This window comes from Rissa tridactyla, chromosome Z (genome assembly GCF_028500815.1).
Source record: "Rissa tridactyla isolate bRisTri1 chromosome Z, bRisTri1.patW.cur.20221130, whole genome shotgun sequence".
Taxonomy (NCBI): domain Eukaryota; kingdom Metazoa; phylum Chordata; class Aves; order Charadriiformes; family Laridae; genus Rissa; species Rissa tridactyla.
The window spans coordinates 67,620,157-67,642,906 of record NC_071497.1 but is presented as its reverse complement, the minus strand read 5'-3'; the positions used below and the strand labels follow the sequence as shown (position 1 = coordinate 67,642,906).

Sequence of the window (22,750 nt, the reverse complement as noted above, 5' to 3'; positions counted from 1 at the left end):
TTTCTTTTTCTCAGGGTACCACTGCACCTCTAGTCTTACTGAGCAAGCGACTATGTTAAAATAAGACTGTCCAGCCATTGGTTTTATGGTTGTTAGAGAAAACATCAGTCTGACTTGGAAGCTATGTGGCATGCAACTTTCCTCCTGGATCTCCACTAGGATTTGTCTACGATCAAGATCATTTCCCAGCTGCCAGCTACACCCAGATCAAAGGCTGACTGTAGGACACACTCACACAGAAGTCCCAGAAGCTCTCAAAGACTCAAAGAAGTTCTCAAAGACTGAGATTTTCAAAGCCCAAAGCAGGTAGGATATAATCTGGGATGTATTTTGGAAAACTCTCTTTAAGGACCTTAAGTCTAATAGACATGCACTCTCTACATGCAAGCTTCAACAGCTGCAACAGATTCCTACAAAACTTTCTGATTTATACAGGCAATCACATTATATCTCTCATGTGGCAAAATCATTATGAAAAGGACGTGGGACAATGTGATCTGGGGGAAGGGGAGCAGTTACATGACTAGAAGGTGTGATTATTAATGCAAAACAGTGCAGACAATTTCCATGCATTGAGATAGACTACAGTGTCCAATGAACACATTATACCCATACTAAAAAACACAATTGCAATGTATATTTCAATAGCTAGCCTGAAAAACAATGCTCTTTTTACCAGGGCAAACACACCAGTATAAAACACAGCTGTTTTCTGCAGCACGATGAATATGGACAAGATGCAGGATCTCATGCAGTAGGTCCACACCTCCCATATGCTACGCCCCATGCATGTACCTCAGAAACCATTCCCATAAAACCTGCAGCTACACTCATGTGCTAGCTATTTCTCCCTCACACAAAGGACCAGTTAATAAGAATTCTAGTGCTGGTCCAGGAAAAGAAAAGGCTTCTGTCCAAACCTTCTCATGTTATGAACTTGGGTAGCAATTTTTGCAAGCAATGAAAAAAAAAAAAAGAGGTCCTCATAAGCCAAGTTGTTTCCAAATATTGTGCTAGGCAAAGTTCAAGTGTTGCATATGGAGGGTTAGGGGGAACAGCACAACAGGAAGATTTGTTTGGCAAGCTACATACAATCTTGCAACTTCTAGCATCCGTAATGTTCCTACATCTCTTTTTCTGGAAATTTTTAGCAATGTACTACATCTTGCAGAGCAATGAAGCAGTATAGTGAGTACACATCTCAAGAAGTTTTAAACTAAATAATACTGTTTTCCGAGTACCTTTGCTGAAATGTTTTTAAATAGCAAGCAACTGGTTCTGGACGTTTGATCAAAAGTAGTAGTGTGAGCATTTAGCTGTTACAATGTAATACATTTTTTGTGTGTCAGTGCTGTTTTTGCTCTACCTGATGGTATCAATGACTTCACATTAGGTGAACTTTTCATGTTTAAATAAATACAAAAAAAAATCCTCTTTACAGCATGCTTAACAATTTCTTTCCTCTCCTCCAGAATGACCACGAGGAGCCACTTTAGCTTATTGCAGATTTCTTTGAAACGCCATGTCAATCTGTTACTTTTTCAGGGATGTGATAGTATTATTACACAAAAATAAAGCCACTAAATTCCTATGGCTTTATTGTTTTACTGATTCCGCACATTATTATAGGAATGCTGTATATGGCACAGGAGAAACCAAGGAGGAAAATTGATTCAACGTAGAATCACAGAATGTGTTGAGGTAGAAGGGACCTTTAAAGGTCATCTAGTCTAATCCCCCTGCAGTAAGCAGGGACATCTTTAGTTCAGAGTTGGAAATTCATAATGGAAATTAAAGTAAGGAGAAAAAGTAATAATGAGAAGACTATACTCACAGGTTGCTACTTCTTAATCAGGAACTGCCTATCTGGATAGGAACATTACAGATGGCAGGGCACTCATCTTAAGGAAACCTGTTACAAAGAATTCCACAACTAACTTGATTTTTACTTTCTAAGTTGGTCTGAATTTATGTAAGCATTGTAAACAGTATGCTTATGGTTTATCCTGAGATCATAATTCTCTCCGCAATATATTTTACCTAAACTTTTTCCACATTCCTATCACCATGGTCGTTATAATGATGACAGCATGACCACACAAGTATCTTAAAAACCCGTATACAGAACCAAAATCACCTTTCAGAGCGTAACACCTCTGTTGCTCACCAGATATGCATTTTAACAAATAAAGAATCACAAGCTTTACCACACCACATTTCAAGCACTCTTCCCTCTTCTGTGTCAAAGGCAAAGCCATTCTACTCTTCCCTTACAAACAAATATGAAGGTTCTTAATTAAGAAGGTCCTAATTCTTCCCAGTTAGGAAGTAGTAATATTAGGAATTACCAAAAATATTAACGACACAGAAAAAGGAAAAGCAGGCAAAGCAGTAAAAAGACCACATGGGTTTGGAGTGGTAAAAGCACAAAGAATGCAGAAACGGTATTTTTGCACAGGTTAATCCCGACCATTGTCTACCTCTGTGTAAGTTAAAAGAACTTTGAAAATAAAAGAAAAACAACCGCTTTTGCATGAAAAGGTCTTCTCCGACTGCCATCTACAGACACTGTTTAATTTATAGCTGGTTAATTTCACCTACTGATCTCTCTCCTGCATTGTGTGAGAACACTGCAGGGCTTCAGAAAGAACAGAAGAAGGAAGAAGGCTGGATCTTTTTTTAGCAGGGGGCACTGTCAGGGTTTTTCATATGCAAAACAACTAACACAAAACATCATTTGTTTCTCTGAAGGTTCAAGTATTCCTGAAGATAACTGCAGTATCTGTTGACAATAAATATTTAAAGGGCATTCAGAAGAAAAAAGAAGAAACTCCCTCTCTTGCATACAGTAATCATCAATAAGCTATTGCAGCAATGACATTCTAGTTTTTGAAGGGACCTACAAAATGGGCAAAACACACCTAATACGGTATGAGTAATGCGGGTCATTGTGAAGAACAATAACATGCTCTTTAAGAGGATTAAGAGTGGCTTTATATTTCCCCCAAATTAGCAAAATAATAATAGACAAAATAATTTACAACTCTAAAAAACAATTAGCTTATTGTTCTTATGTAAACACTGTAAAGCATGCCTTTCAAAAACCCCAAATCCTCCAAGCTGTTAAGAAAACCAAATAACTATGTAAATGCCGTCAAATCTCAAACAACCCGAACAAAAGAACAGAACAGCACTAAGAAAGACAAACAGTGATTACAAGCAAATCAGACAAAACACTTCAAGAGCTATCTCAATCAAAGCAAAATGACCACCCACAAACGTCATATCAGGTTTCTGAATAGTGAGTTAAAAAAAGGAGTAAACTAAGCAGAGCAAATAATGTACTATTGCACTTGCACTCTCTGATACTTCAATAAACCTCTCTCCCAGGAGCCGCTACTCCCTAAAGCTCTCATGAAGAGGTCCTTCAAATCCCCCACTGCTCTCACCACATCTGACACAGACCCCGGTAGCCCCTTCTCCCCCTTTCCTTCTTCTAAAGATTGCAGAGATGAAGTTCAGCCTTGTTTGGCCCCACTATGATTTCCAGCCCTTCCCGATATTCCAGGGCTCGTGCCCTTCATCTTTGTGCCTCTGCATGTTTGGAAGGCAAATGACTGTGTTGTAGAAAACGGGAGAATGAACTCAAGGGAGGAGCAATAAGGATTAAGCAGACGGATCTGCAAAGCTGGAGGTTGTGAAGGTGGGAACGCAATTCAAGTAGATGCTTCTGCTTTTGGGGAAGCAACCAAATGCTACAAGCTATGACCCTTTATGAAGCTGAGTCTCCAAACTTAAGAAATCACAAGAAAAAAAACACACCACACAATGAGGAAACAATACCTAACTTCACTTCTGAAAAGTGGATCTTGGCATTTTGATATATTGCAAAGGTGTAAACTTCTCTTACTGCTCCTGCATCACCACACCATCTGAAACTATTGATCCTCAAACACAACACGTACTTCCTCCAACACAAGGGGATCCCAAAAGCCATACAAATTAGCAGTCATCTTATGCCAGGAGGGCCTCAGACACTCCTCAGAAAGAAGATAAGGCAAGAATTCATTTTGCACATTTCCTTTTCCCACCTGAAAGCACGCTATTGTTTCCTAATCTTTATATGTACAATTCTGTATGCTCCTGCATCTGAGCTCCGCTCATCCCCTGGGCTCACTCAGGCCCTTATCCTCCTTCCTTTGCTCGCAGAGAACAAAGAGATTCTTTAGCCCCTGGCTAACGTGTGAGCAGGCTCTCACGCCTTTCCAAAGCTGCAGGCTGGGACAGCAGCAAAATACTATACTCAAAAACTTTTTTTTTTCCTTGCTAAAGTGGGCCTCACCGAGATGTTTTGTATACAACAGTGCCATCTTCAGTTCCTTCAGGAAAACTGCTCTACTGAAACACGATGCTGGAGGAAAGGGCAAAGAAGGAGCCATAAAAAAGGTCGCACGGGACTATTACTTCGGCTAAAAGTGCAGAGCTAGTGCCTCCAGCTAGCATAAGAAGGTCAGTTCCCACTCCGATCTCAGTTTTGGTTCCAGTCCCAGCTCGCACAAATCTTCACTGCAACAGCAGAGGAAGTCTCCCACTCCAACCTCCTTAAACTCCGTTAAACTCTAAGAAAACATGCAAAATAACCACTTAGCTAGATATGTATTATTTTCACAGGCTGGGCTGCCAAATTTTTCGTATTTGCTCAATCTCAAAAAAATAATACATTTTTTTTCATAAAGGCAGTAAATGTTGCCCAATTCCCTCAGTACTAGCAAATAATGTATTCTTCCAGCATCACCTGCAGAATGCATACAGAGTCATTTACACACAGTGACAGCCATTTATCTATACCATCTGGCAAGCTTTCTTGCATCTTTTCAACATTTCAGTTTGTTGTGCTAAATAAAAACCATCATGCTTCAGTATACACACATGACATTCAGTGTTTGAAGAGCACTTTAAAAGCCACACGCCAAGTTCTTATTGGAGAACCCTCTCTGAAGTGATGTCATTAGAATAGTCTCTTCCTCATAAACAAAACACAAAACATCTGTTCACCTGGTGCTTGGAAATAATATCATATAGAGACAAAGTAGGAACTGTTTGTACTCAGATCCTGGTTTCCAAATGTTAGTCTTCTGTCTTTGTAGCATTCTGTTGCTAAAAACAAAGATTAAACAACTCATTGCTATATAATTATTCTGTAGATTCAACCTTCCTCATACCTTTTGCACTTAAAATCTTCTGGATTAAACTGTATGTTCATGATTCCATAATTGCTTTCATCACCTCCCACAGGAACCAAGAGAGGTTTGGTATCGTCTTCCATATTTGGTGAATGTGCCGCCTCCTTCTAGATTCTGTCAGTTATTCTGACCTAAAAGAAATTAAACAAGACGACCATAGTTAAGTAAAACTGTGTCTCTGCTACAAATTCAACACTGGCAGAGTCCCACAGCTTCAGAAGCTCCTGGGTGAAAATAACCAGAAAATCCCTTCAACTTGCCACTTGAAATTCTGTTTCCTTAATGCAAACATCACAGGCCAAGTACATCAGGGACAATATTTTTTTACAACACTCTATCCATTTAAGTAAAGTGGTCAATGCACCACCAGTGGTGCTCTGATTCTCTTTTAGCACCGCAACAAGCAATATAAATGAAAGGAATATGATGGATGCTGTTGCTTATATTGTGACTGAAACAGGTTTGTAAAAAGTGAGACTCAGAATCTGAATTTCCTTTGAGCTACCACAGCTAAGCATCAAGTCCACCATGTACAAATTAATGTTAAGTATATTCATACATAGGTCTTACCTTCCTGCATTCAAAGCATGGGACTCCTTTTCTTACTGCTCCACTGTAAGACCAGTGTGATTTTTAAAGGAGCTGTATTTCCAATTTGTAACAGTACAGCTGAAAACAATTTATCAGTTATTAGAGACTACTGTTCCACTAAATTACTTCAAACTTTGCAGCAGACACCCATGCAGTTTTCCAGTGTATTTCCCAGAATAAAGATCAGATTATTGCAGCCTACCGTGCCCAGGCACTTTGAATTAAAGGCAATGAATGGTTTAATAATGCATTAATAATTATGTATTATATGCATTCAGGGCACTTCTGGCCAAACAAAGGGAACAGATAGCTTTTAAGCTAATGGAATTCTACTTAGACCAAATTACAGCCCTCACCATGGGACTCACTGTGGTCTCGTGTGCAGCTGAACAAATGTAATGGCTTTAACAGCCCCCATCCCTGCTACCTCCTGAAGAATTCCTCAGCCAGGACTCCTTCTGCAAACAAAAATGGCAGAAGTATCTACTCTTTCAGGGCGACTGTTTCCTGATGCTTTAGAATGTTACACAGGAAAGACAGATGAGAACCAGAGCTGGCACAAGGTAAGGAAGGATGGCACTGGATGTTTGAAACCTGGAGTGGCGATGGAGGAACAGAAGATAGAAAGAACGAGGTGTGTATCATCCTTCTGCATCCTCATGGAAACACACAGTAAAGGCCCAATCCCAGAAACTACACCAACCTAAGTTAAGCACTGACATGGCTCTATCCCTGCACATTGCCAATCCTCTTGTGTTAGCTCATCCCCCTAATGCCTCTGGCAAAAAAATAAAGAATCTGAAGGAGAGGATGAAACAGGAAGGAAGGTTAGCAGTTTTCAACGACGTCAGCTCTCTGGGGTTCAAACAATTACTAAAGGAGGAGTGGGAAAACACTGTGGAAGCACGTGGCAGGGGGCTGCAGAAGCACTGAGACTGGCTCCATCTGCTGAGGGAGTGCATTTTAGAGGACAGGCACCTGCTCCCCGTCCCCAGGTAAGGGCGCTCTGCTCTCAAGGGGAGGTGACCACTGGAGGCTCCAGTTCCTGGAAATGAGTACAGTCCTGCCCTTTCAGCTCAAGGGCATATGTGTGATCCCACACTAAACTGGCCTGGGAAGACTGATCCAGATGAAAATTAACCATTCTTTGCCTTGCTTTAAATCCAAATCAATGTTGAGCTTGGGGCTTGTTGTCTGGTTGCACACACTTGCATGCATGTGCAAAGGAGGGGACAGTGCATGGGAAAAGCCATTTCATCTGGCAGTGCTGCCAGCTCCCTCCCAGTTTCGGTATCCATGACAAGATTTGAATGAAGCTACTAAGTTTAAAGGCATGACTTTGAGTTTAAAGGCATGATTTTCCCTTGTTCATTTCAGCTCTTCGAGAGCACATTATAAGCGATCAGTGATAACAATCCAGGCAATCTTAAGAGCCTATTTACACGCCCTGGTAGCATCCTCTTTCTCTTGCATTTCATTTTTGCTGTCACCTTCTCTAAAGCTTTTTTCCTGTCCTCTTTCCAGAGCCTTTCAAAGATGGGGCTTCTCTTACCCACCTTAACTTACTGCTGCTTCTCTTTTGCCACTCTATCCCATCAGTTCAGATTCTTTACGGTAGAGCCCTTCTATTCCACATCACTGCTGCTGGTTCTCTGGCCTCAACTGAACGTCTTACATTCTCTCCTTCTCAGCTCCTCTGGCGATGCTCAGCTTTTGGATTCCTGCTCCTCATTTCCTCTCTGTTTTTTGTCTTTCCTACACACTGTCAAAATTGCTTTCCAAACCTGCCTTTACTAAGCACTGTTTACGAAGAGATTTCTTAGTTCACAGGAGTATTTTGATTTCCTTTCATGTGTCACTCTGTTCCTTTCCAAACTCCGTTTATAGCTCCCCTCTTGTTCATTTCTTTCCTATTGATTTCCCTTATTTTTCTATGGTTCTAGGTCACCTCCTTCCTCCCTACGTTCCATTCCTTTTGTGCCCTGCACCCTCCCACTGTTTAATTCACCTCGGTGCACATCAACTTGCTCCAGCAACTGTATACTTCTGAAACCAAACCACAGGTCCCAGAGACTTCATGCACTGCTACAGATACCCACCTACTCCTCGGCCATTCCTGTTACAAAACAGTTCTCGCAACCCTCTGACCACACACAACAGCCTTCACGGACTTTTATTGTTTGCTTTTAATTACCACCTCTAGAGACTACAGTCTCTTTCTAAGACCTCACCAGTGGTCTCAGGTAGAAGACTGGTAATGTGGTATTGTCTTGGTTTATTCCATTCTTTTCTCTTTTTCACCTTAACATCCTGCAAGCTTTTTCCGAACAGATAACACCTAGGTCTCAAAAACAGATCCCTCACTTGTTTTGCATTTTGGAGCACTTTCCGAATTTAAATCACACTTTGGATTTAGCCATAAAAATGCAGATGAAAATTTAAATTCCTAATGATGGAACTGAAACTCAAAATAAATTCAAACCCCAAATACTCAGGAGTGGTTTCAGACAGAATTTTCCAGAAGACTACAGCCCTGAGCTCCCTTCCTTCCTTTCTTCTACAGGCGCTGGTTTACGGTGCAGATTAAGCAGTCATTAAATGCTAATTTAAGATACTGCTTTGAATGCATCCCTGCCTTAAAACCTGTTGTAAATAATGCATTTGTGCTTTACAATTCAATCTGACAAATGCAGACAACATTGATCACCAGTTTGATTTTCTTTTCACTATGGCTATAAAGAAAGAACCCAGAACGCTTTATAATATTCCACAAAGAAAAATAATCCTTCCAAAACATAGCGTACACTAAGTTTGGCTTGAAAGCATGATTTGGGGCTTATGACTCTTTAGGGTCTACTTAAAACTTTGATTGGCAAAGTCAGTTTATTTTTTAAGTGCTTATTTTTGAGAGCACATAGGTGAAGCTTATGATCAGCAAATTGATTACTTTACAAATAGATGCTGCTATCATTATGCAAAGGCTGCAGCTGGAACCAGTACCGCTTAAAGAAAATTGTAAGCATAAGAGCAAAATGAAGAAGAATGCACCTAATTAACCTCTCTTTTATCCAATTTCTACTCCTTTTGGCTGGACTGCATTCTCAATAAATGTTTTTAATACACGGGATTGAGCCAGTTATGCTATCTGAACTTACTGCCTGACATTTTCCATTACAATAACCTCTTCTCAACTGCTTACTTTCCCAGCATCCTAGTTATCTAAAGATTTTTTTATACTGAGCATCTAAGCTATGTTCACCTCTTTCTAAATGTTTCTTTCAAAAACCCGTGATATGACATGCACTATTGTCTATATGGTCTTAAAAGCGTATAATAAGGACTGGGATACCAAACACAAAGAATTCATGCCAAAAATCAAAGCTGCTTGATTCTTATTCTGCTTGTATATTTTATGATACATTGCGGTTACCGTTTCCATGCGCCCACTGCCATATTCAGAGAATTACTATGGATCCCTGGGAATTATTGTATGGCTGCTTGGAAATGGAGAATGCTGTTTTAAGGATACCTGACGCATTTGTTGTCAAACTGGATTTTCCTGCAAGCGGGAAAGAGGTGCCTGCTAGCTGTGGTGTACCTGGAGTTGGTGATATGAGTTCATGGTACCTTGTCTTCAGCAGTGCTATGAGTTAAAGGCGTTGCTCTCCCCTCCTGCTTGTTCTCCCAGCCCTTCCTTCCCCCATTTGTGGTGGCACAGCTATTTGTCTTCTTTCTTGTATTGGTGGAATGAACAGGACTGGGGAATAGAACTGGCTAAAAAAATCAATCTAAAGAGGAAGATAATTGTTTTTGAGTCTGGCTTGGGGTTGTCTAGCTTGTAGTTCTGCAGAACCAGCAGTTTCATTTTCCAGTTGAAGAGACACAAGCATGGTTTGTGGAAGAAAGAAGGCAATACTACTGGAAGCGTAACTAAAACCACAACCTGGGGGACAACCTACCTCTGACAGAACGTTCAACATCTTTTTCCTTCCGCTTAGAACCTATTCATGTAATGCTGCAAAACATAAGAGCATTTGTGCTGTGCACCACTGTAATGTTAAATATTTTGAAAGCGACCTAGTAACTCTCAAACTGAGCATTCAAAATTAGTGGATTTTTAACCTGTGTTTTATTCCCTATCCTTAGAATAAGGATAATACCAATACTTTGCCTTAGCTCATAAAAACGTTGTGAAACTTTTACGTAAAACTTAGCTGTGATATGTACTAAGCACTGCCATAAATGTCCAAGAGGAACAGTTATAGTTTGTTGAGCAACTAATCAGGCAGATCAGTCTCCTGCAAAAGTGAACTGAACACTATCACTTTGCTGGTCTAATAAAAGTTTACCTATTCTGAGTACTGTTCAGCTTGAGAAAAATAATCATCTGGTAACTAAATATTTCTAATCGATACCATAATTCATATGTACCAAGATGACTAAGACTGCCTAGGCAACTTTCATTAAACTTAGCTAAGCTTAATACTCCAACCTTTGAATACTTCAACTTTGCAAACTCTGTCCTTTTAAACACAGGTTTGCGTGTTTAACTATCCGTGCACAGATAGTCGGTTCACTTTGTAACATATTTGGTGATGAATGAGAAAAAGGGATTTTCTGCTCAACATATTGCACCCTATATTCTTCTCTAAAATCCTTCTTGTCTCTCCAGGTCCTCTGCCATTCACTTGTCACCATTCTGCTCTTCTGCAAGTTCTCTTCTTTCACCTGCAGGGACCTGCTTTCTGTCCTCCTCTGCCACAAACATCATGTCTCTCCTCTCTTAACTTCTGCTAGTGACAGCAGAGATGAAGACCAGGGAGAGCGCTGACTGCATTCTCCCGCAACTAAAATCTTATTGATAAGGCAGGAACAAAGGAAGAATTTTTATGTTTTCTCCTGCAGCATGCTGCATTGTTTCCTCTGCAGCCATATTTCTTCTCCTTCCCAGTACAGCTTTGTTGAAGAAAGTGTTTTCGGTTGTGAAACTCCTAACCCGTCATGTAACAGACACCTGCTACTTAGTCTTCCAAGCATTTGACTCCAGGAGGAAATACTCCAGCTTTGCTAGCCCCATGAAAGTCAGCATCAAGTGCTGTCGAAATACCCCCCTAAACTTTCATGTCTGTAATTAGCATAAAGATAAAAAGCGAGATCTTCCACAACTATGATAAAGGAAATATATTCTTGACATACCTTTGCAGTACCAAAACCCCCATAAATTTGCAGTAGTATTGACACTAGCATCTTTTAAGAACTGCTGTACACTACCTTAAAGCACACCTAGTTGTCCTCCTTTCGCTTACAAAGGAATGGCTACATCTAGAAGGAAAATTTGAAATACTCTTCCAGATACGAAAAAATCTGTCCAAACTGTTAGCATGATAAAGTAAGTTTGGGATTCTCTTCTGGGTAAGGGCTTAGAACAGCAATTACTTTTTCCAATCATATGCTATCAACATGGTTCTCACCATTATTAATATCTAACCACCTACATGTTCAAACACCATTAATGTCAAGGTATCCTTCAATAGTCAAAAGTCTGCATAGACTTTGAATGCTGTTGTCCCTTTCCTTTTCAGGATATAATTTCATTGGCTGCCTGTGGTGAAGCTATCTTAGTATGCCCCTTGTGCCCTATTTGTAATTCTCCTACAAACAACTGAAGCCCTACATCAGAAGGGCAGCAAAAGGGAACACATGGATGAGAATTTAATAATCCAGGTTTTCTGCTGCTGGTCATAAACTGTGGGGCAATACCTACAGGTACTCAAGATACTTTTCCCAGTCCCACTCGGGGCTACATTCCACATGACTTTCAGGTGGTAATCTAAATAGGGCTTGACCTTCATTAGTCCTCACTGGCTTGCCCCATGAGTTTCTGCTTTCACTGCCTTCAGGTTCTCTCTTTCTCCCCTGGTTACGAAGTTTGAAAAGTTCAAGGGCTGAAAACAAGGACCCAGCAGATTTAGAAACCTCAATTCTAGTTTATGCTCTGATCTGGTCTTCTTTTTACCGGATGACAAAACCATATTAGAGTTTGCTTGCACTGTGAATCTAGCGATGGTAGTTTATAGCTTGGCTACAGATGCGCGCGTCAGTGCTTTAAGATGAGACACCCATTATAACAGATCATGCAGAGTTACAGCCCACGCCATGTAAGAGGGTTACCAAACAGGTTTACCACATTGCAGGCACACAACTGCATTTAGTCAGTCACCCTAGTCATCCCAGGTGCACAGACTGTGCTTAGCTGGTTTGTAGGACTGCTGTTTACCACAGAACCTTCCATAGAGGGCAGGGGGAGGAAGGCAGAGAGGGGCACTCCCACCACAGCCTCCACCATGCCGTCATGGCTACCAGGGCAGTCGGACATGGTGCTGGCCAAACAGCAGCTGTAACTCCAAGAGCTGTTTATGCTCCACATTACTAACACTGGAGTTGCTGCACAGATGTTAGCAACAGTTTCTCAGTGTAGGAAACCCAGTGGACCAGCCATCACGGATGAAGCCAGAACTCTTAATTTGGAAGTCACGCACCTTAAAATAAATGATCACAGAACTTAGTCACCTATAACTTGTTAATTTTCAACCCGTTTAATTACAACTGCAGTCTTAAATTATTTTGGTAGGAGTTTTACCACCAAAAGCTGTTCTTGTGCTTATGTGCAGCAGTAGTTTTCTTTGAGATTTCTAGTGGTTCTTAAAGAGATAGCTCCTAGTCAATTAGATTACACAAATAAAACTGTGACAATTTAAGGTGTGGACACATTTTGTTTCATTTCTTATTTAAAGTCAATACTCCTGAAACCCCATCTCATACTCATGGTTTAAATGCAAGAATCTACTAATGAAAGTATTTAGATCAAACAAGGAATATTATTTTCAAAAGTGCCACTGGGTGTGACCTGGCCTTCTCTTAAATTCCAAGCAGGTGAATGGATGAATAAAGCTCAAGGCATAAATCTCAGGCTGTGCACTTATGAATTGTGAAAAATAAGCAGGGTCTTATCACTGAAAGACACGGACCTCAATGCAGGACAGAAGAGATCCTCTATTCCTCTTTTGGGATAGTGAGTCCTCCATCAGAAGGGACTGACGAATGTTACCCTGGTCTTAAGTGTAGTAGCATACATTCAGAGCTCCTTAAAACTGGGGCAGCTTGTCACCAGTTAGCTTGTCCATACTCTCCTACAAGCGTATTGGTTGAAGATGATTAAAACTGCGTAAACAATCTAAGTTAGTAGCTTTTTGGGAAAAAAAAAAAAAAGACTCTTGAACCTACAAGCTGAACCAGTGTTGAGCTTCTGTGTACCTCAGGTACACATACACCAATAGGTATGTGGTTGCTGACAGATAGTAAATCTAAGTAAAATTAAGAAGAAATGGAACATTAATTTGATTTGTCTTCAACAGATGAAGCACCTATCATTTGTATATAGGTGGGGTTTTTTGTGGAGACTGTAAAGAAATACTTAAAAAACAGTAAAGTTACCACCTTAGGGATTCATTTAAATTTTTAACACCTTTTTTTTTTTTTTTTGGTTAATGGATCCACACGCCCGCCAAAACCGATGTCAGCTTTTTCCCTGATTCCTGGATCTCCCGAAAGGCTGTCACGCCGTTTCCGTACATCAGACACCGCTCTGATGTCCGCTTTCCCACGTACGGCGTTACACGGTGCCACCGCTCCTCCCCCGTGCCCCCCCGTCCCCGGCGGCAGGCCGGGCGCCCCAGGGCCCGCCCCGGCGGGAGGCAGCGCCTGGTCTCGGCGGGGGCTGAGCAAACCGGGCTGCGGGCGGCCACAGCGGCTGCGGCACCGCGCTGGAGGCACCCCCCGGCCCCAGCCCCGAGGGCCCCCCGGCGCGCCCCGCCGAGCCGCCCCTCCCGCCCCTCCCGGCCGGGCCCGAGGGCGCTGCACCAACAGAGGGGACCCCTCTACCTGCGGCGGCGGCAGCACCGCCTGGCTCCGCTCCCGCGGCGGCAACAGGAAGCACCCGGGGCCGGGCGGCGGCAGGAGGCTGCCGGCGGTAGCGGGCGGGGCGGGCCGCGTAGTTCCCGGGGGCGGCCCCGCCGAGGCAGGCGTGCGGGCGCTGCCGAGTGCAGGACTACGCTTCCCAGGGAGCCGTGCGGGCGGGAAGGGGCCGGTCGCTCCCGCGGCCCAGGCGGGTGGCAGCGCGGGGCGGTGCCCGGTGCTGGCCAGGCCGCGCGGAGGCGGCGTCATGGCTGCCGGCGGTGTTGCGGTCGTCTCCTCCCTCCGTCCGTGTGAACGAGGTCTGCTGCTGGGCCGCCGGTGCACCGTGCTGCAGGCGCCGCGCTTCGCCTCCGCGAAGTACCGCTGCGACCGCGGAACGTGCCTGACCCAGTGCGCGGGGGCTACGGTGTAGACAAGCACTTACCAAAGAGCCGTGAAGAAAAGATTTGCATTTGCTGGTGATGGTTGATGAGACGCCAATCAAAAAAAAAAAAAAAAAGAAAAAAAGACGCTCACTCATTCGCCTCCATGCTTTGCCAGTCAGTGGGGTGACAAAGCGTGGGCATAATCCTGGCCAAAACAAACCGTGCGACTCTTGGCAGGACTGGCAAAGCGCCTTCAGTGGAGAATGATCTATCCCAGGAGGCATGCAACGCCTGCCGAGCCAAGGACAGGTACACAGGCTGGACAACAGCCACAATCAGCCAGCCAGCACATTTTAGAAATTCACTGTTTTTAATCGTAGGGGTTATTTTTTTGGTCCTAATTAAATCAATTTGGGAATGTGTCCTTTTTGTAGTTGACACACTGGTTAAAGTCAAATTTCTAGGGATATTTATAGCTCATGCTTGGGAGAACTGCTGAATTGCATGGAAGGAAGACGGCAGAGAGAGCTTCCTCATGTGAGAACATTACAAAACACGCTAGACACAACCCCCAATCTGTATGTTCTGCTTAAGCGCAGCGCAAACCAGATTGTGTGGCTAGCGGTGGGACTGTTCCTGCAAGAAAACTGCTGTGTAGCTGAATTTCAGACTGTAGGAGGAAATGAGGCAGCAGAGACTAACACCACCCGACATCCTGAAATTCAGTGGCACACAAGCTCAGCTGGACCAAAACTCTTGCTTTGGTGTCTCCCAGCAAATTCACTGTCATCTTTTGCTTCTCTTGGGATCCAAATGTACGCTGTGGCTCTTGACCTTTGGCGATTTTGGCTGATGAGCCAGGAAGTCTGTTCACCTGCTACCACATGGATTTGAAATGTAATGCAAGTGAATTAAACCCACAAAAGTAGAGATGTGTGAAGAACTGGTTTTTTTCAGCATGCAAGCAGATAAGATTAGTCTTTCTCTTGCAAGCCTGTCCTCTGTGTCCTATGCTATGAAAGACTGACATAGTTACTGCTGTATTTAATTGCATTCTTGGTCACCAACTACAGTCCTCAGAAGAGTTATGCTTAGGAAAAACATGGTGGAGAACTGCAAGGGAGCAAAACAGAAGTGTAGAGATTCTTCCTGCTCCCTCATGAAAACTGCTGCCAACAGCTGACTTCACAAAAGGGTATTTAGTCACGGTCCTGCAGGATTTGTGTTGTGGCTTTCTGTTCTGATGACACATTACCTTCTGGGCAAAGAGTGTCTCATCCTACATGCCTGGGCACTGTCTAGAAAATGGGAGCCTATATTTATTTAGGACCTCTTGGTACATCTGTAAGACAAAGTGGGTATTAAATCCACCTCTTAAAAAAAATTCCACCTCACACCATGTTGAATCTTTTGATTTAGCCTTAAGGCATACTTTGCTCCGCACTTGCAGGTATAAGATGATTGTAATATACACAAATTCATAAAACTGAGGCACTGTAGAACGCTATAGTGGATGAACAAATAACTTTTCCCATTATTGCAAACAGAGGCATGGTCACATGGCTAATGAACTTAGTGGGTATTGCTTTTGCTAGAGGTTACTCCAGATTTCTTTCTGAAAAATACTGACAATACATCAGATAGCATTTAGGTAGAAACTGTTACATGGAAAGTCTTGTTTGTTGGCAAAGAGAAAGCACACCTCATACATAAGCCAAAAATTTGTTGTTGGTTATAAGAGACGGACTGTAAATTCCTCGACAAGGGGCAGAAGGCCCTCCAAGCCTTCAATGGAATGCCTCAAACACTCACAAGGAAACAAATAATGCAGGCCTGGCTTCAAAGAACTGATAAAGCTAACACTTCTGGTGCCTGAAAGTGTGGGAGAACTGTCTTGTGAAGACAGGATAGTTCTGCCACTGGTGTGGTGAGCTTGCTAGTTCTCAGTTCTCACAGCCATTGTGTCCGAGAAGTGACCTTTGCTTCATTCACCACAAAATGCATATGAAAGTGCACAGCCTGCATATGCTGATGAAGATTATAGAGATCATGCTAAACGTGTATGACTATGGCACTCGTCTCTCCACCCAAATCATGCTATGCGTCACCTGGGAGAAGGGAGAAACCTGAGACGAAGCTGTCCTCAGCAAGGGGCGTGGACCACGGTAATTCAGCAACCATAAAAGGGGAAAATAAGTGCCCCTGGAGGGGGAACAAAGAAGAAACAAAAGAAGAAGGTAGTGCCTGGGAAGATTCTTCCCAAGAAAGAAGACCGTGCCTGGGAAGATTTTTCCAAGAAAGAAGAAGATTAAGCCTGGGAAGATTCCCTGAAAAAGATGCTGGAACCAGGACCAGTGATCTCTTTATCTTTGTCTTTTTCTCTGTCTTTTCCTTTCTCTATCCCTCAGTTTCTCTTTTCTCGTAGAATTGTTAAGTAATGGTTAGAGTTGTTAAGTAACAACCTTAAGTACCGCTTGCCATAAGTTGTCCTATACCTGTTGTTAAGTGACACAATGCATACCTCACCAGTTGCCATAATTTGTTGTATACCTAACCAATTATCGTGGACTTGTTAAGACCTATACTAACCGTTTTGGGAAGCTAATAAATGTTTCTATATGGACCTTGAGATTTATCTCACCTTAGTCTGCACCATTGGGAATTTACAAATCTGAAGTCACTTACCCCTCCTCTTTCCTGGGAGTGGGACGTGACATTGGTGTAACTGAAATCCTAAGACTCTAATCATTATTAGTCTAGCTCCAAATGTTACACAAAAAGAAAGATGAAAATTCTATGCACGTGTTTACTTTCTGCCCCTTTTCCTGGTGGAAGGCTCACCCTTCTGTGGCTGCTCTGGGTCCTCAGGTTGGTGGTTTCATTCTTGGGTGGTGGTGAGAAGAGAGGACCACACGGCAAGTTGTCAGCATGTGGAGCTCTTCTCTGAGAGAAGTATGATGTTTATGCTGCTGGTTTCTCCTTCCTCACTCTAGGGGGGTACACTCACACTCAGCGTTATTTTTAGAAGTTTTTTTAGTATACTTTTACATGTTTCTCTGGTGATCTGCAGCTCCGTGTTACAGTTGAATGTACTACGTAAGGTACCATTTATGTATGTTGGATATCGCATTGTTCTCTTTTGGCTCTAGGTGACTCTGCTTGAGTGGGGCTTGTTGGACAAAATGACCTCCAGGGCAGTCAGCAAATGTCTTGTGCAACTTATGTCCTGCCACCATGGTTTACATCGAATTGTTAGCAGCCTTAGGAAAAGGAAAAAGAAAAAAAAAAAAAAAGTTGTAGTTCCCTGAAGAATTTTCTGAGTTGAACAAATTAGTTACATTTGCTATGTAATTTCTTGACATTTGCAAAATTTCATCATTTGGCTTCTAAGGTAGTGGGAAGTAATTTGGAGGCAGCAGATAATGTCCTACAATGAGCAGAATCAAAGGAACAAAGGAAGAAAATACAAAATCTGCAAGTCCATCTACTAGTTAGAGGCTGTGACGTCTGATTGTATGTAAAATAAACTAAGACATCACCTACCAGCGATTACAGATCTGCCACCATGACTGCATTCATAGTTGCTTCCTGTGTCTACCATTAAAAGCGTTAACCTAAACTGTATCTCCTTGAGTGAGTGAGTGAGCGCTGGACGTGAAGCTGTGCGGGCAAAGCTGACGAACGGTAACCTGTTGATGGAAAGGAGGATGAACAATCTGAAAGCTCTCATTTTGGCTTTGATGTACCAGAGCAGCACATTGGCCATTAACTATAAATTTCCTAGGAGAACAGACATGCTGCTCTTTTTCTTTAGGGATATTCAAAATTAGAGTTCAGTGCAATGAAAACAGAAGCTGTTTTGGCTGATGAAACAGCCTACTGTTTCCTTGTTTAGGTGAAAAGTAAAATAGTGTGTTACGGAGCTGGCGCAGTGGGTGAAATTAGCTTGTGAGTCTCCCTGCTAGTTCCAGATGCTGTTTCGGGAATTTGTGAATAGCTTTATACACTTCGCACAGAGGTGCTCCTGCTGCGAGTTCTTCATCCTTGAACATTGTGTATCTTACTGATCGCTTATTGAAAGCTAATGACTCCAAGCAGTTATCTTTGCTACCTGTGTTAAGCACAGTCTCATTTATACATATAATCTATTGGCATGGTTTTAAGCTCTCAGTGAGACACAGAAGCTGGTTCTTACACTTCTTAGGTGCCTCGCATTCTAAGTTGAGCACAACCGGTGTCCTGTCCTGATGTTCCTGAACAACGAACAGCTATAAAGGGCTTAACTGACAACGATTAAGGTGAAAATAACTGGAGCATTACTTCAGAGACCACTCTCCAATAACTCCCATCAGCTGCAGGAATTTGCCTTATTGTTGCCCAAAGCCCCTACTAGTCTTTCATCACAAAATTACAGATCTGGGGTCACTTCTCTGCAACAGAAGGCATTAAAGTTTTCAAACAAGCACACAGTTTTTCAAATAGCTTTTCTGACGAGGAAAATGTTGAACCTGACAGAGCAGGTTAATGAGTATTTATCACATGGAACAATATGTACTTCCTTTATGTTTTTCAGAATAAGCACTGCTGTATTATTTCACAGCATAAAAAGCAGTATAGAGAAGACATGCTGCACCAGGACCTCAGAAACACAAGTTGCAGAGTACTTGCGGCAATTTTTAATAGACGCATCAAACTGATACAAGGCCTATTTATGTTCTTCTGCACTTCAACATAAATAAAACTCTTGACCCAGGAATTTAGCCCTCTTCCTTTTCTCTACCACATCTGGTATAACAAAATACTGTGGGAAGAGGATGTTGTCCTAAGTTTGGTGGGGTTTTTTAAATTTTTTTTAAATAGCATAATTAAACAATTTTATTTTTTAATTCTGGCAAAGGGGTATGTCCTGCTAGCTGTTACGCTAATGCTTGAAAATTTTGTTTGCAGTAACATGATTTAATATCTTAGTTGCAGTTCTGCAACTAAGACACCACTTTTATTAGTAGGTATTTGTAAAATAAACCACACTTTTAACAGTCACACACGAAGAAACTAAGGACTACCCAAATGCTCAGAGAGCTGAGCAGGATCACCACCAAAGCACAGAAACGCCCAGATATCGTGAACCCGCACTTTCCTGAGCTCCCTTTTCCCCCACACGCACCCTGACGACGCCGAGACTCCCACTGCTGCGGGCAGCGCTACGCGCCATGAGGAACTATACCCCACACCACTCCCCGCCCTTTCGCGCCCAGGGAGCAAACCCCCACAGCCACACAAAGGCCGCGGCAGCCGCCGCCCCACACGCGCCACCTCAGGCGCCAACGGTGCTCCTGCAGGGTGCTCCTGCAGCGCCCTCCCCCAACTCTAACGGCCCAACGCCTGAGGCGTGCGCTGTGCTACACCCACCCTCCACCAAGCCCTCACGTGCCGTGCTCCTATTGGCAGGCGGGCGAGGCACGTGACAGGCCAGCAACTGCACGTGGCAGCGGCCTTATTAGGGCCTCGGTGAGGGGCACCATTTTGTTTCACAGTGGAGCACCGTACGGGAGGTAGGGGTGGGGTTGGGCGCCTGTGTCAGGGGAGCGGGGGGCTCTTCCCCGTAGAGGACTACCCCCTGCCCTCCTTCTGAGGGAGCAGAGGTTGCAAATGAGGACAGTTAGTATGCTGGGATGGGCAGGCTCAATAGTGTCCCCTGCTCAGGTGCTGTGGGACCCGTGGGAAGCAGGCAGGGATCACTGCTAATATGTTTCATCTCCTGTAACCAGATCTGGCACAGCATGAACCAAGAGGACTGGAATGTGGAGCTGGGGGATGAGCCATCAGGAATTCCTCCACCACTTCAGCAGGTATGGGGTGGCAGCTTTGGGCTGTAGCATGTCAGTTCTCTTTTTTTCTCCCACCCTGTGGCCTGGGTGGCTGGTGGGCTGTTCCTGTGATTCCAGAAGTGCCTGGAGGAATTTGCCCTTAACCTGTGTGTTGAAAACACAGTGTATTCTTAATAAGTAGTAGCAATTCTAGTCCCTCAAAATGCTGAGGTGCCTTGCCTCTGTGGAGGCTCCTGTGCGATGGTCTGTGTAGCTAATTAGTATTACTCTCCTAATTGCTTAATGCTACTACCTTCTGTTGGGTTGTGAGAGGATGTGTGCTTCTTGGAAAAGTATGTGGCATAAAAGTGGCCCATACTAGTGACTCATTGATCATGATAGCTGGGCTAGGAATTGAGTGCCTGTGCGGATAGGCTGGTGAACCAGTAGAAGCTGAAAGGGAAGTAGCAAAAACTTAGGCAGGGTAGAATCTCATAATTGCAGATCAGTGGTGGTAAGGGGTATTTAAATAAAGTTTTGTGACTAGTGAAAGGGGTGGTTCTTGTTGCCTGCCCTTTTTACCTTATAATGCATTCCTGTTCTCTTATGTATGTTAGATCTAGTGTTTCTGAAGTTGTAAGATAAACTGAGATCACTTGTTTTGGGGTTTTACTACGCTGCAATTTCTTGTGCAAGTCAGATTGGTTTGATGTCCCTTTTTACTGTATTGTACAGTGAAAGGGCAGTGGTGGAACTGCATTATTAGGGAATAGCCGGAACCGTGTCTTTTGGTGGAAGTTCCTGGCTGTGGGTTGGATGTGAACTGTAACTTCTCTGTGCGCTATTGCTCTCCTTTTAGCTATTCTGTTTGCTGTCTCTTTCTGCTGGCAGTCACTGAATTGCTATTTCTTTTTACCACAGCAGCAGATAGAACATGGGTGACTCTCTCAGATGATCTCTATTGTTCAGTTAATATTGCATTTCATATTGTTTCCAAACTGTATGGTCTTAAATGCATAGATACCATAGGAAGGGTGAAGAGTGCACCTGTTTGAGGATTGTAGATAGGATTTTCAATATCACTTACAGTGTGTTTTTGCAAATATGGTAGGCTGCTATAGGAGCTCAATGTTAGTGAAGAGAGGAGGTTTCCTCCCCACCAGCAGTTTGCTTCCTGCTATTTTGTGCAGGTACCAGCGCTTGCTGTATACTTTTGTGAGCTCTTTTAATTTGCTAACCTGAAGACTACTCTGGAGAAATGGCTTAGATGGCTTTGACCACCAAAGCTGTTAGAAAATAAATGGAACCTCATCTTTTCTTATAGCATTGAGTTGCTATGCGGACTCATTTGCTTGGAAAACTGCAGTTTTAGAAAATGGCAATATGACCTTTCAAGAAGGCTTAAATGTGTGTAGAAACTAAGTAAACTTCAGTGCATTTGTAGCTCTGTATGTGTAAGTGGGTCTCATCTTGATGGTTGTCTTCTAAAATAAGTTGACATGGTCGCTGCATTCTGTAAAGGGATTCAATCTTTTTGCTGGCCATTTTGTTTTTAATACACACCTTTTTAGCAAGAAAAGCAAAGAGACTTATGGATCCTGACTGGGATTATGTAGCAGCTGTATTTCCAGATCTGGATAGTTCCCAGTCTTACTTCCCAAGTTCTCGGGAAGCTGTCATATATCCAGAAACAGGTGGAGCTGTTGCTTCCTCTGAGATTTTCTGTTTAAGTTGCTTCTGTTAAGTTGCCTCTGCTCTGTTTCCCCCCCACTCCACGCCCCCAAGTGAGCTGTGCTGCTGCAGTGTTTGCAAGCCCGGTTCACTTAAACTGAAACTGGAAAAGGGTGCTTATAGAAGTTATTCTTGAGTTACATTCTTGGCCGGAAAAAAGCTACAATCAGGCCGATATGTAGTACCTTTAAATTGTTAAAACTGTATGCAGCTGAATGGTCTCAAGAGTTTCGCAGCAGATGAGAATAATTTTTAAAATGCAATTCTGGAGTTCATAGCAGAACTAGGGTGATGTCAGGTACCTACTGTCAGGCTTAGTTCTTCGCTAAATCTTGTGTAGAAATTGTTCCTATTCAATTTTGCCATTTTTTACATAGCAGCAAAATGCTTTGGTCTGAAATGGAGGATAAGATACAGGAGCGTAATAAGAGAGAGTTAAGTAACACTGTTTCACTGCTTCTGGTGTTGTTGAGTGAATATAGGTATCAGAAGAAACCACAGAAAACTTGAGGAGAATCTGTGATGAAGCTTTGATTGCTGGCGCTGGTCTTAATGGGTGTTTAAATTCAGCCTTGAGGAAGAGGAGAGGCAAGGGGCTTACCAAGATGGATGTGTAAGGCGAGAAGTAAGGTTGCCAAAAGCAGAAATTACAGCATACACTTCCAGAATAGTAATTTTACCAGTTTGGGTTTAATTTCCTGTAGTGGTTGCTAGCCACACTGGGAAGTGTGAAAGCTCTAGTAATAGCTAAAAAGGCAGAGTCTTGAAGTAAAAGGTATAAAAAAAGGTATATAAAAAAGGTAGTTATGTGACATTCCTCAGTCAGCTGGTATTTTGGCTTATTAGTACATGTCTGGCGTGCATTAAACAGGAGAAAGTTAAACATGGCCTTTGGAAATAATACTGACTGTAAGAGTAAAATGTGAAAATTAGGTGCTGTTCTGAATTGTTTCAAATGGAGTATCTGAATCTTTGAATAAATGAACAGGGACTGCATGTTTCAGGTATTTCTTTTTAAGATAATCTGTAATATCCACTA

At 42.8% G+C, this 22,750-nt stretch overlaps 2 protein-coding genes across 6 annotated transcripts in view; one reads left to right on the top strand and one right to left on the bottom strand.

The window, feature by feature from the left end:
- The window catches only part of SLC38A9 (solute carrier family 38 member 9), a 67,084-nt gene extending 53,190 nt beyond the window's left edge, over nucleotides 1–13,894 (bottom strand). For 2 of the 5 annotated variants that reach the window (XM_054185311.1, XM_054185307.1), the window contains exons 1-2: nucleotides 13,776–13,894; nucleotides 5,223–5,374 (exon numbers count right to left, since the gene is read on the bottom strand). In XM_054185311.1, coding sequence (XP_054041286.1) covers nucleotides 5,223–5,326 — 104 coding nt within the window. In that variant the 5' untranslated portion in view covers nucleotides 5,327–5,374; nucleotides 13,776–13,894. Of the gene's footprint in view, nucleotides 1–1,834; nucleotides 1,913–5,222; nucleotides 5,375–5,813; nucleotides 5,913–12,862; nucleotides 13,025–13,775 lie in introns of those variants that run through there. The other 3 variants (XM_054185308.1, XM_054185309.1, XM_054185310.1) reach the window with 3 other exon arrangements.
- A 161-nt stretch (nucleotides 13,895–14,055) lies between these two features.
- Nucleotides 14,056–22,750, top strand: part of DDX4 (DEAD-box helicase 4) — a 46,781-nt gene continuing 38,086 nt past the window's right edge. Inside the window, exons 1-2 of the mRNA XM_054186988.1 lie at nucleotides 14,056–14,214; nucleotides 19,942–20,022. Coding sequence (XP_054042963.1) covers nucleotides 14,056–14,214; nucleotides 19,942–20,022 — 240 coding nt within the window. The remainder of the gene's footprint in view (nucleotides 14,215–19,941; nucleotides 20,023–22,750) is intronic.